Source organism: Muscardinus avellanarius (genome assembly GCF_963383645.1).
Source record: "Muscardinus avellanarius genome assembly, chromosome: 14".
NCBI classification, from domain to species: Eukaryota; Metazoa; Chordata; class Mammalia; order Rodentia; family Gliridae; genus Muscardinus; species Muscardinus avellanarius.
In genome coordinates, this window is record NC_137800.1 from 8,832,089 (window position 1) to 8,845,967 (window position 13,879).

General features: G+C 40.1%; 1 protein-coding gene across 1 annotated transcript; it reads right to left on the reverse strand.

Moving 5' to 3' along the window:
- Nucleotides 1–1,522: 1,522 nt before the first annotated feature.
- Nucleotides 1,523–13,024, reverse strand: LOC308273081 (N-acetyltransferase ESCO2-like; the record flags this gene model as incomplete). Its single annotated transcript, XM_080710198.1, has 8 exons — nt 1,523–1,655; nt 2,583–2,758; nt 3,474–3,614; nt 4,256–4,345; nt 6,321–6,452; nt 7,656–7,782; nt 10,838–10,895; nt 12,961–13,024. 8 exons carry the CDS (start codon nt 13,022–13,024, stop codon nt 1,523–1,525), a joined length of 921 nt encoding a protein of 306 aa, XP_080566324.1.
- Between the last annotated feature and the right edge of the window lie 855 nt (nt 13,025–13,879).

A 13,879-nucleotide genomic window follows, 5' to 3' on the forward strand; every position in this document is an offset into this window, starting at 1 on the left:
AAGTCAAACCAAACCTCAACCAAACCACCAAATTATGGCATGCAATTAAAGTACTGGCATAGGTACTTGAAATAAAACATGCTTAAGACATATTGAAATTAATCAAAAACAAATGCAAAATAACTGTATTTAACTAATCTGAAGTAATATGTACACCAGCACCCAAAGGATTATGGGGAAACTGCTTTTTTGGGTCACTCTCCTTCTATTAATTTGATTTTTTTTAAATGAAGAGTACCTACTGTTTTTGTAGTAATAATAAACGGGAGCACTGAATTGCATAAAAAAATAAGTGGAACATTAAGAATTTTAATTGATTCATCACAGAAGCATTGAACAAAAGAAATAACTTTAATAAAAATTTTAAAATAAAAATTTTAAAATAAAGAAAACAGTGCAGAAAATAGCATTTAAATGTGTGCATAATTACACATATCAACACACATTCTTGAAAACCAAGAAGTTTTAAATTTTGAAATCATGTTAATTTACAGGCAAATATAAGATTCCCGATGAAGAGTCTACATAGTCAAACCTTTTGGAAAACTACTTCCTCTAAGCCTTATTGTCAGACAGCAGTTAAATGATTTAAGAATCAAACAATATAATTTTTTGCTTTTCAAAATAATAATTATACTACAAAAATGCACATTTGGGTATAAAATACTGATATCACGTTCTCTGGTCCACCAGCTGAGATACATTTGCTAACTTTGGTTCTGTTACCACGGATTTTGCTTTTATTTTTGTAGTGGAATTGAACCCAGGAGCGCTCCACCATTAGCTACACCCCTAGCCCCTTTTGTTTGGTCTCACTAAAGTTGCCTCAGCTCTGGGCTACAATTTACAGTCCTCTCGCCTGAGCCTCTGGGGTAGCTGGGATTGTAGGCATGTGTCACTGTGCCCAGCTAACACACACTCTGTAAAGACTTTCTGGATGTCTCAGAACAAGAGACATTTTAGACAAGTAATAAAATTAAGAAATGAAACCAAGGCGGGCGTGGTGGCGCATGCTTGTAATCTCTGCGCTTGGGAGGCGGAGACAGGAGGATTGCGCAGGTTCGAAGCCAGCTAAGAGACCCTCTTTCCAAATAAAAAGTATAAAATAGGTCTGGGAATGTAGCCCGGAGGTAGAAGGGTTTCCAGGAACCCCACAGTACCACCAAAAAACCCCAAATGAATTGTCTAATAAAACTAGGCTTCCTTTTGTTACCTGGGCACACGTCTGTAGAAAGCAGCCTTGTTTTGTCAATGTTTTTATGAAGGAGGCAAGTAATTTTCCAGTTAAGGCATAGTTTCCTAATTAAGGACTCAGAATGCTATTTGCTACATTACCCAAAGATTTTTCTTTTCTTTGAACCCCCAAATAATTTTCAACAAATTTATCTATGACCCTCCAACTCTTAAGGAACAAAGCTATGGCATGAGTCTCAGTGTTTTTTTATTTTGATACTTGTTTACACTGAACGATTAAAAGCTACCTTAACTTGTCCACATCCTAACATTTCGGTTGAAATCAGCTCTAACTATTAAAGTTGTACACAAGGAAATTAGGGGTATTGCAGTACTTGGTTGCAAATAACCTGCCGTCTGGTGTTGGGTCAGAAAATGCGATTTCATTAGTGCTGAGAAAACAGCCAAACGTGAAACAATTCCTGAAAAAGAGGAAAAGATAACAATGGAATCTACGCCAAGTCCTGATTGAATCACGAGTACAAGCTACGTAAATTCTCCTGATTAAAACCAACATTTCTGCTAAGTGATAAAATGCTTTAGATTTTAAAGACAGAAGTCTAACTGCATCACTTTACAGACAAGAAAACAGAACATTCTGTTGAGACAAAAGGAAGCATGCTAGTCATACAGCTGACTTAGACATCCTTGGTCCTGAGAACCTACTAAGAGAGGATGCTGCTAACTAAAAGCTAGACAAGAGGACCACAGGTTCAAAGACAGCCTCAACAACCTAGTGAGATCCTGTTTAAAAAACTAAATAAAAAATGAAGGGAAAAAAATGGAGGGGAGGGTGGCTACTTGGGAGGTACAGTTCTCCTGGGTGCCATAATAAAAATAAAAACTAAAATAGGTGGCCTGGAACTCAAAAGACTCGGAGTGCTCCTCAAACTGCGGTCACTGGTTTGTAATCTACTACTCATCCCTGAAATACAATTTTATACCAGATGACTGTGCTAGAAATTTGCTCTTGGGTTTCCTATTACTTGCTGACAGTACCAGGGACCGAACCCAGGGCCTCACAAATGCTAGGCAAGTAGTCTTAACACTGAGCTACACCCTAGCTCATATTCTCCATTTTCTTAATTCCCCATTTCTTTTTTCTAGCAATCCACTTTTATTTAGCATTGGCCTGTGTCAAATTAATCTAGTCCTTTACTGTAGGAAGTTTGGAAAGCATTGGAACGTTGTACACAGTATTATTTTTCTAGTGCCAACACGTGCTGAGCCCGAGTGACGGTACTCATAGTTTTTTGCCTACATCGTTCCCTCTGGCTCAGGCGCCGACAGTTCTGGGAAGGAAGGAAGGACCCGAGGCTCAAGGTGCAGCGCTTTTCATGCTTGCTTACCTGACGGTGTCTACCAGCCGCCTGGCAATGCGCTTCCTTCTCTTCAGTCTAAAGACCCAGATTCTACTTATCCCACAGACCGCAGGCTCCGGCACGTCTGAACACTGCCAAGCTCTGGGACATTCCTTAGCGCTTGAGGATCCTGTGCTATTTGGTTCTGACAGGACGCGGAAAGCCTACGGTAATATATAGAAACATCGACAGCTTAAAAACACAAATTCCCTCTTCAAGTACCTAAAGTTTATCATGTACTACCACAAGCATTAAATTTTTCTTATGTCTTGAATGCATTTAAGTTACAGTGCTTACAGAATACCAGTGGTGTTGAGATATTCCCCCATTCTAGTCTGTCCATTCCATTCATTCTGAAAGGTTCCTTTTATTTTTGTGGATTAAAAACTTTATAAGAACCAAATTCTTTTTTTTTTTTTTTTTTTTTTTTTTTGCGGGTCTGGGGATGGAACCCAGGGGCATTTGACCTCCGAGCTACACTCCCTGCCCTATTTTTTATTCTTTTTTTTTTTTTGAAACCGGGTCTCACTGAGTTGCAGAGGCCTCACTAAGTAGCTGAGGCTGTCCGCGAACCGCGATCCTCCAGGTCTCAGCCTCCCGAATGCTGGGATTACAAGCGTGCACCACCACGCCCGGCTTAAGAACCAAATTCTTAATGGAAAAAATATACAAAACTTTCCCTATCCTCTCCACCCTAAAATGTATACAGGATAACCTAGCATATTAACTATGAAATCTGATAAACATTTAAATTTTAAAAAAGCTTTCTATCTCAAAATATAGACTAGTAAGAACACATTGAAACGTTTATGGGACTTCTCCCAACTACTTCATTTTGCTCACAACTTATACTAATAATTTAAGAGGCATATACCATACCTGTTTGATGGGCTCTGCAATTAAACACCCAATTACTTTCTTTTCATCTATAAAGAGAAAAGTTTTGGTTTTCTTTGTACATTTGGGAACAACTTGCTGGAAACCCAATTCATGATCAACAAGTTCTTGGACATCTTCTACCTAATGATGTTAAAAAAAATGATGTTAAATTCACCAAAAAATGAATTTGTTTTAAAAATACAATCAAAACTACATATAAATCTTATAATTATATATATAAAACAATGAAAACTATATAAATCTACACAAAATGATCACTATCATTTTAGCCTCATCTCTATTTAAAAATTTTTTTTCATAAATTTATACTCTCCATTCCACTATTAATGTGTATATCTGGTATTTTGAAAATAGGGCGTGCTTTAAGAACCTATTTAAACACCACTTTCAACAGCAATTCAGAACTCTGGGGGAGGTAGAGCAGTGCTAAAATGGACTTGGCTCTAGGTTCAGGCACTGTGTTGGCTAAGCATCCAACCCGCATGTCAATATAAGAAAGCACACTGGGGACAATTTCTCAAAGCTGAAAAGCATCTTTTCAGAAGTAGAAGATAAAATATAAACCACAGACTCTTATGTAGTTTTTGAATCTCCAACCGACACCCCTTTATTTGTAATTCTTAGTTTGGTTTTGTATGGATCCCTATGAAAGTCAACCTCAGGCGCGCACCAAGTGGCTTGTTTACCATCAAAGCAGTTTACGGTTAAACACAGGCTGATTTTGTGCGGGTGAGGGAGAAAAGACCGACAATGTTCCATACCTTTCTGAGAGCGTAACTTGGATCATGCGGCAGAACCAACACGATCTTCCCATCCCAGTACTCTGCTACTACCCGTTCTTTTTTCCAGCCCTGCCAAATGGAGGGGGAAAGAAAGAGGGGGAAAGGGAGGTTTACTTTGTGAAGAGAAAACAAGACATTAAATGATTTGGAGAGGATAAAAGGCCGAATAGTGAATAATAACCTAAAAAACAAAATGGTGTGACAAAAGTTGCTTAAACCATTGCCTTCAAAGTTGCCTTCAAAGGGCTTACACCCTACTGGGAGACACGATGTAATCTGTTACAATCAAAGCCAAGCAAGTAAGAGCCTCCGTAGGATCCCAGAGAAGGGCATGCTCACCTACACAGGGTGGGCAGCGGGCTAAGCTGAATTCTAAGGAAAGGCTAATAAAAGTCCAGTGGACTCAGACAACGCCAGACAAGCGCCAGGCCCCAGTGCTTTCCTCTTTGGAGCAGCTCAGCACAGATCTGACCGGAGGCGTCGCACTTAGCTCTATAGAATGACCACCAGCACTGAGCTCCGGGCCACTTTACAGATGGGGAGACGCCCATCCTTCTGTCGGCGGCCCTGCCTTCATCCAAGCGCTGAACGTCAGACTGTACAGTGCTCGGTTCTTTCTCCTCTTGCAAAACATGAATAGAAGTATACGAAATACTAAGTTCCTGTATTGGAGGATGATGAAAAATAGACCCCCCCCCCCCCGAGACGATGGCATCAATTTAACAACAATTCCAATTAAAACCAACAGGACTTTTACTCTGGGGGAACTTAATGACAGACTCACTTTATGGTTTATTTGGAAGAGCACTGGGAGAGTAAATGTATAGGGAAAGTCGAGATATTTTTAAAGGAAAGGATGAGAAGAGATGACCTGACAGATACCCATTAAGAGGATGAGGCTACAGGTAAAAAGGTGGACTACTGGTCCAGACACAGGCTGCCGGTGTAAAACAGTGCTCACCAACGGCAGACCACTGGCGTGGGAACTTAGCACATGTGATGTTGTGAATCAGGAAATGTCGGGACACGTGCCAATCCTTTAGGAAAAATGCAAAGTTAAGCTCCATCTCTGTTATTTTAAAGATACTCCCAATGGGTTGAAGATCTAAAAATAGAATTTATAACTATGGAAATATATATATATATATATTTTTTTTTTTTTGGGTGGTACTGGGGGGCTCCTGGAAACCCTTCTACCTCTGGGCTACACTCCCAGACCTAGACCTGTTTTATATTTTTATTTGGAAACAGGGTCTCTTACGCCAGCACGGCTGGCTTCGAACCTGTGCAATCCTCCTGTCTCCGCCTCCCAAGCGTGGGGATTACAAGTGTGTGCCACCACACCCCACTAGAAATATATATATTTTTTTTTTTTAGTGGTACTGAGGTTCCTGGAAGCCCTTCTACCTCCAGGCTACACCCCCAGACCTATTTTTACATTCTTATTTGGAAATAGGGTCTCCTAAGCCAGCGCGTGCAACTGGCTTCGAACCTGCGTGATCCTCCTGTCTCCACCTCCCAAGCGTGGGGATTACAAGCGTGCACCACCACGCAAGGCTAGAAATATTTTAAGTATAGAAAAATTTTTATTAGTCTTGGGACTGAGGATGGATTTCTGACTTAAGTCACTCAGAAGTCACAAATTAAATGCAAATTTTAAATTTCTGTGTGACCATATATACCACAAAAAGGTGAAAAATCCAAGTAATTTTCTTTTATCTTTTTTTTGGTACCGGGGATTAAATGTAGTGGTGTTCTACCTCTGAGCTGTAACCCCAGCCCTTTTTAATTGGAAACGGGGTCTTACTAAGTTGCTGAGGCTCATCTTGAACTTGGAATCCTCCTGTCTCAGCCTCCCAAATCCTGAGATTACAGGCATTTACCACCATGTCTGGCTTGAGTTTTATATTTTGATTATTAAGCTCTCCTTAGAAAGCCAGGGATAAAGATGTAGAGTACTTACTCAGCCTAGGATAATACTTCTCTTACACTGGGACTGCAAATTTCGCTTTTAGAACAAACTGAAAGACAGCCTTCAACTCACTGTATATCTGATTCCCTCCAGGAATCTGTGGTGATGCTGGACGTGCTGCATCTCATCTTCAGGGTTGGAGGCAGTGTAGATCATGCCACAGGACTTACACACAGTAGGACCAAAATGTCTCTGACCTGCATCCTGCAATGTAAAAGGAGGAAAAAACCCAAAATGGAATTAAGAGACCTAAAAATGCAACGAACTGATGAAAGCCACCAACTTTTCTCTTTTGAATAGAACTATGTTCATAGTTCTAGGTTCATAGTTGTGTGTGTGTGGGGGGGGGGGTTTAGAGTGCTCTACCACTGAGCTACACTCTCAGCCCTATTTATTTTGAAATAGGGTCTTGCTAAGTTGCTGAAGCTGGCCCTGAACTTGGCAATCCTCCTGTCTTAGCCTTCCATGTACTGAGACTGTAGAATGGTGTGTGCCATCATGCCCAGCTTAAGTTTATAGTTTTAAGATCACGTTATAAAACATATAGCTAAGGCTGGCATGGTGGTACACACCTATAATCCCAGTACCTGGGAGACTGCTGGAGGTCAGCTTCAGCAACTGAGTGAGACCCTGTTTCACAATTAAAAAGGGATAGGGGTATAGGTCAGAGGTAGAATGCCCCTGGGTTCAATCCCAGGAACCACAAAAACAATTTTATCTGAGACAAAAAATGAAACTTCTTTACAAAGCTCTTACCGTTGATAAACACACACACACACACACACACACACACACACACACACACACACACAATAATTAAAAGTTCAGGAAAAGCAGAGATAAATTGGTGAAAAAAAGAGGGAAGTCAGGATATCCAATGTCACAACCTACTATGCTCATAAACCACTGCTTAAAGCACTTGAAAACACCAGGTTCTGAGTTGTCTAATACAGTTGTTGGCAAACTTTCTGTAAAAAGCCAGAATCAAATATTTCAGGTTTTTCAGGGCCATACATGATTCATCATATACTTTTCTCTCTTTTTTTAAACTTTACAACTTTAACAACCACTTGTAGCTCACAAGCCATGGGCTAACTCTGGCCCATGGTGACAGTTTCCCAGACCTAGGTTTAACTTGACAGAGCTGTTGCCATGAAGCCTTCTGTGAATCAAATATTTTTCTTACTTGCAGACAGTTCATTCCTCAGTGTTCCATTGAATATGAGCATCACCTAAAACTAAGAGTTCAGGTTTACTGACCAGCGTTAAATGTCACCATTACAACAAAACTGGCAATGACAAGACTCAGCATAGCTATCACCCAAGGAATCCAGGCCAAGACAAAGCCTGACCTCACGTTCTATAAGAGAAAGGCACACGGAGGAGCTTTGTCTTGAATTTACTCACGATGATGAGCTGGTCACTTGTTTCTTTATTTGTATCTCTGGGATTCAAATTTTTCTGGGCATTCGTCGGTTTCAAGGTGTTAGCACAGGTTCTGGCTCCCAGAAAAGACTGTTCTTCAGGTAGAGATCTTGAAACAGGAAGGTAATATTAAAGAAGACATCTGAGGCCCACTCAGAGCCACAGCTAGTTATTGGCAGTGTCAGGACTCAATCCTTGCTCTTCTAACTTCGAGCCCAACAAACTCCCCTGTTTAGTATTAGATGCTCCTATGTAGAATCACTTTGGAAATCAACTTCGTGTTAAAAAAAAAGGAACATTCTTGCTTTATAAAATCCTAGGATGAAAGCCGGGCATGGTGGTGCATGCTTGTAATCCCAGCATTTGGGAGGCTGAGACAGAAGGACTGCGGTTTGCAGATAGCCTCAGCTACTTAGTGAGGCCCTTTGCCAACTCCGTGAGACCCTGTCTCAAAATAAATTTAAAAAATAGGGATGAGGTTATAGCTCGGAGGCAGAATGCCCCTGGGTTCCATCCTCAGTTCCAAGAAAAGAAAAAAAATCCTAGGACAGTATTTATCCATGTAACCCCGCCAAAAACTAGACTGAATAGTGAATCTCACACACTAACAGGAAACGAGTCACCAAGATGACGCTGATTAAGTTCACTTTCCCTCATAATGAAAGCTGTATTCCAGGACTATGAAATCTTTAACAAAACAAAAACAAAACTTCCTCTGGATAGAGGTAGTTGAAGCCATCTTTGCACACTAGGAAAGAATGTTGGGATCTGGCTTATGAGGTTGCAAACTGGAACCCCTCATATCCCTTCCACTAGCAGACACATTTTAGTTACCCCAATGTTGTTCAAAACTTTGGATTAGCTGCCAATAGTTTATAATATTACAAAGACACTAGAGCTCTATTCCCTCAAAAAACCTACATGCTTGTCCTTTCAAACAAGGCATGCACTCTCCAGGAGGCACCAGGCCCGCCCGGCCTGCCCGGCTCTGGAGCACTGAGTCCCCCTTGCCTTTTCATGAAAGGACCCTGGTTTTCCTGGGAAGAAAAGGCGTAGAAACCCCTAGGGAATAGACATAAAAGAGGCAAGAAGAACCAAGTGCCCAAAGAAAAGTTCACACAACAGAAAAAATCCCGACAGAAAAGAGAGGGAAAAACACTATTAAATGCTTTAAGCTAAATTAAGCTGTCCCAAAAAACGCTTTCAAACTGCAACGACAAATTGATGGTAAGATATAAATTGTGCTCCACAAGTAAAACACACACACGACTGAAACCATGGTTTCACTAAATACACTTGCTATACTGGAAATACAGTAGCCCATTAAAAAAACACTGAATATATGACAACCCTATACTGCTTGGACAAACCACTAAATAGATGGCTATCTACAGCGTGAAAAACACTTGTCTAAGTCATTGACTCTCCTGTCTTGGGGACCTTTGCTAAATAACTCAGATCTCCACGTGTGACCACAATCAATTGCACTTTGTTTTGGCAACAATATTATTCTCCTCATTACTATATTTGTTTAAAGGCCTGTCCTCCTCCAACCATAATTTCCTTGATATCAGGACCATGTATCATATATCTTCATATCTTTACAAATTAGTATAAGCTAGGTGTATTGGCACACACCTGTAATCCCCTTACTTGAAAGCCTGAGATAGGAGGATTGCAGGTTCAAGACCAGCCTCAGCCACATAACTAGACTCCCAACAAGTTACGTAAGACCCTGTCTGAAAATAAAAAATAAAACAGGCCCAGGGGAGTGTAACTAACACACGCACACACCTAATAAAAATTTATTATAAAAGTTCAATACCATAAAGTAGGTGCTTTCTAAATGTTTGTTAAATGAACAAATAAGACAAAATGTGAGACTGTGCACCTGGAGAATCTATTATCTACTGGAAGTAATAGCTTAAACTATAAGTAATGGCTACTATCTGACATACTGGGGGAATTATGAAGAGTAATTTCACATGATTTGACCAACAGTATCCCGGTATCTCTCCACACTAGAATAGCTTGTCCTCTTTTATGCGTTGCTTATGGTAGGCATTCATCCTCAATGAGGCATGAAAGACCACAACAGTGAGAAAAGGAAAAGGTGAGGAACTAGGAACATGGTTGTTTTTTTTTCTTTTCTGTGCTACCAGAGATTGAACCCAGGGGCATTTTTCCTACAAGCTACATCCTCAGCCTTACTTTATTTTTATTTTGAAACAGGGTCTTTCTAGGTTGCCGAGTCTCACTACTTGTTGAAGCTGACCCTGATCTGCAATCCTCCTGTGTCAGCCTCCCAGTTCCGGAATTACAGGCGTGCGCCACCACGCCAGGTCGGAACATGGTTTGTGAAGGGCAAAGGTGCACAGCCACACAAATCTCTGAGGCAGCTGACGATGAGGTGCTCTAGGACAGGAGAACTTAGCTAGAAAGTTATTTTCTTAATACTTAACCGTATTTATCATCAAACAGGGAGAGAAGACTCAAAGCTGCGTAGAAAGAGGATATTTGGACTATAAGAAATTTCCTTATTCTAACTCTCCACGTATCAAACTCCCTACCCACCCGCAATTTTTCTCAGTCTTTGGATCTGATAGCAGTGGTGGCTCCAGCTGGGATGTATAAGGAGCATCAACCTACTCAAGCTCCTCACCCTTCTGGCCAGCTCCCCATCTATAAAATGGGGTAATAATGGCACTTGTATCACAAGGTGCTCATCAAATTTAGCTGGTATTAATATTGTCACCTAGGGAATGCAATTTAGACTAATTGGCTTTTGATTTGAATGTTTTCTAGTCCTGGCTCTAGCACCTAACAGCTATGCAACCGTGACTAAGCTGTTATCAATCTCCATGGCCGATAATAGAATTAATAACAGAATTTATCTCTTAGTTTGTTGTGAAGATTGAGAGACCAGATATAGATTGTTTATTATGGGCCAGGCCCTACATAATGTTAATTATTATTAAAGACCACAAAGATCTCTATCTCAACTCTAAATGAAGTTTCTATGAGCAACTGATTTCATCTCCTATTCTCAAAAATATTCTGCTCCCTTAATGGTGAAGAAATAAAAATGCTCTACAAATTAACTAGTGTAAGAAAGTAGTATGTAATTAATAAATATTGGACATTAAAGGAAAAACAATTCCTACCTTTTTTTATTAACTGAAGACCCACTGAAAATGGGATAAACAATGGATTCAGGAGACACTGGTAGGGGGGAAAATGGCAAAAATTTGTATTAGGAAATAAAACCAAAGCTTTAAATCCTAAGGCTTTTAAGATTAACGAGACTAAATATTCACATTACTTGATTTTAAGACTTAATCATGATCAAGGCACTATTGTGCCAGCAGCGGTGGCACAGGCTCTAATCCTAGTACCTGGAAGGCTGAGACTGGAGGTTCCCAAGGTCCACGTCAACCTCTGCCTTGTTTCAAAAATAAAATATATAAAGGGCTGAGGAGCCAGGCATGGTTGCGCACATCTGTAATCCTAGTATTGGGGAGGTGGAGAAAGAAGAATCCTAGGTTCGAGGATAGCCTCAGCAAGCTAGTGAGACCTTGTTTCAAATAAAATATTTAAAAAGTAAAGATTAGGGAGGTAAGGTACCCTGGGTTCAATTCCTAGAACCACATGCATATGTGGTTCATATGTGGTTACATATGAACCTGTATTGGCAAAAGGAGACACAAAGAACAATGGAACAAACAGACCCCTACAAATACAGATTTTTTTTTAACAAAAAGGCAAAGGTGGCTTAATGGAGAAAGGTTAGTCTTCAACAAATATTGCTGAAATAACTGGACATCTGTATACAAAAATTACACAAACCTTATTTAAAAATTAATTCAAAGTGGATCACAGAGCCGGGCATGGTGGTGCACGCTTGTAATCCAGCACTTGGGAGGCGGAGACAGGAGGATTGTGCTGGTTCAGAGCCAGCCTTGCTGGCTTAAGAGACTCTGTTTCCAAATAAAAATATAAAATAGGTCTGGGAGTGTAGCCCGGAGGTAGAAGGGCTTCCAGGAACCCCAGTACCACGGGAAAAAAAAAAAAAAAAAAAAAAAAAAAAAAAAAAAAGTAAGTGGATCACAGATCTCAATGGACAATATAAAAAGGTAAAATAATACTGAAGTATTGGGTCAGAGTGGGAGGCATTAATATGAACTTTGCTAATTTGTACAGATGGAAATTTCCAAAAATAATTATAGATGTTTGTATGTTTACTAGCTGTCTTTTCCGAGAGCCCAGAAACAACATTCTAGAAGCAACAAACAAACCCAGAGTCCAGATTTTGATTTCCATGTTTTTTTCTTTTTTGGTACTAGGGCCATTCTAGCTCCAAGTTACACCTCCAGCACAATTTTATTTTTATTCTGAAACAGGGTCTCACTAGGCCGGTTAGTCTCACTATTTGCTTCACTTCCTCGAAGCTGCGATCTTCCAGTTTCAGCCTCCCAAGTACTGGGACTGCAGGCGTGCGCCACCACGCCCAGTTTCCAGATCTTGATTTCTAAACAGCATTTTTCAATAAAAGTAACCAGGGTTCTATGGAGAACTGGCTCATTCTAGTGCTGAGGCGGGGAAAATACACGACGAGCCAACAGCACCTCGCAGCATCAAGAAATAAGATTCCAACGTCGAAAGCTAAACAGTTTGGGCATGAAAACCAATCATGGAGCAGATTTAAACCTCAAACGTAAAATGTTCATCAATCCATATGAAACATATCCATGAGTTTACTCATTTAAATGACGGAACACATAAATGGAGAACAGGTAAGTCTTCTTAAAGTAGAATTTCAAATAATAGATGTACGTATTTTTCCCCTTTAGAAAACAGAACTTAATTCCCACTACATCCTGAAAATGTAGAAGATTTTGTGACTACATCTCAAATAACACAGTGTGGAAAAATAATTTTTTAAAAATATTTTTCTTTTTCTGGTGGTACTGGGGATGGAACCCTTCTACCTCTGGGCTACACTCCCAGACCTCTTTTATATTTTATTTGGAAACAAAGTCTCATAAGCCAAGGCTGGCTTTTTTTTTTTTTTCTTTTTCTGGTACTAGGGGTGGAACCCAGAGGCATTCTACCTTCAGGCTATACCCCCAGCCCAATTTTACTTTTTATGTGGAAATTGGGCCTAAGTTGCTGAGAGCCTCACTATGTTCCCTGAGGCTGATTTCAACCTGAGATCCTCCTGTCTTACCCTCCCAAGTACTGGGATAACAGGCAGGCGCCACTACGCTCCTCTAAAATTTAACTTTACAGCTAATTAATGTGGCAAACATGATCTTAACCTCATGATCACCAGTGAGGTCTGTGGCTATCATGTATCCCAAACAGCTGGAGCAGAAGAGCATTCCACTTGTGTGGCATTCTTCCCCAAATCCTATAATCACAGCCTAATCATGATAAAAAGAGCAGACTTGGGGACCTATTACATGGATTAGAGGTGTGCACTGCCACGCACAGCTGATAAAGCATTATTACAAACAGCTAAACTCATGTGAGAGGTTTTTTAAACTTACTTGTACTGTTCTCATCAAGAGCATCTTCAAGAGGAAAGTGCTTATTTTTACCAAGTCGATTTTCCTCTGGAGAAACTACTGCGCCTGAGGAATCCTGAAAATAAAAAAGTTAATCTATTACCTAACATTTAATAAATTCCAATTGCTTTCTACTTAGTAAATGAATCCCAATCAATGTTTCTAGAACAATTCATTATAAATTATACATCAAAATGTGATTGAAGTTTACAATTTCCAGTCTATTTTTAGAAAATTTCAGGTTTGAGCCGGGTGTGGTGGCGCACGCTTGTAATCCCCGCGCTTGGGAGGCTGAGACAGGAGGATCGCACAGGTTCGAAGCCAGCCTCAGCTACTTAGTGAGGCTCTCAGCAACTTAGTGAGACCCTGTTTCCAAATAAAATATAAAATAGGTCTTGGAGTATAGCCCGGAGGTAGAAAGCCTCTGGGTTCCACTCCCAGTACCACCATAAAGAAAAAAAAAAAAAAAAAAAAAAAGCAAATTTCGGGCCCCCGGTTCCAAAAAGACAAAACCAAAAAACCCAAAAACCCTTTAAGAAAACTTCCTCAGCATTTATTAAGTCAGAATGTATGTCATTTGTCATCCTTTTCAAAAATGTATTAATTCTGCCAGGTGTGAGGACTACAAACTTAAATGCC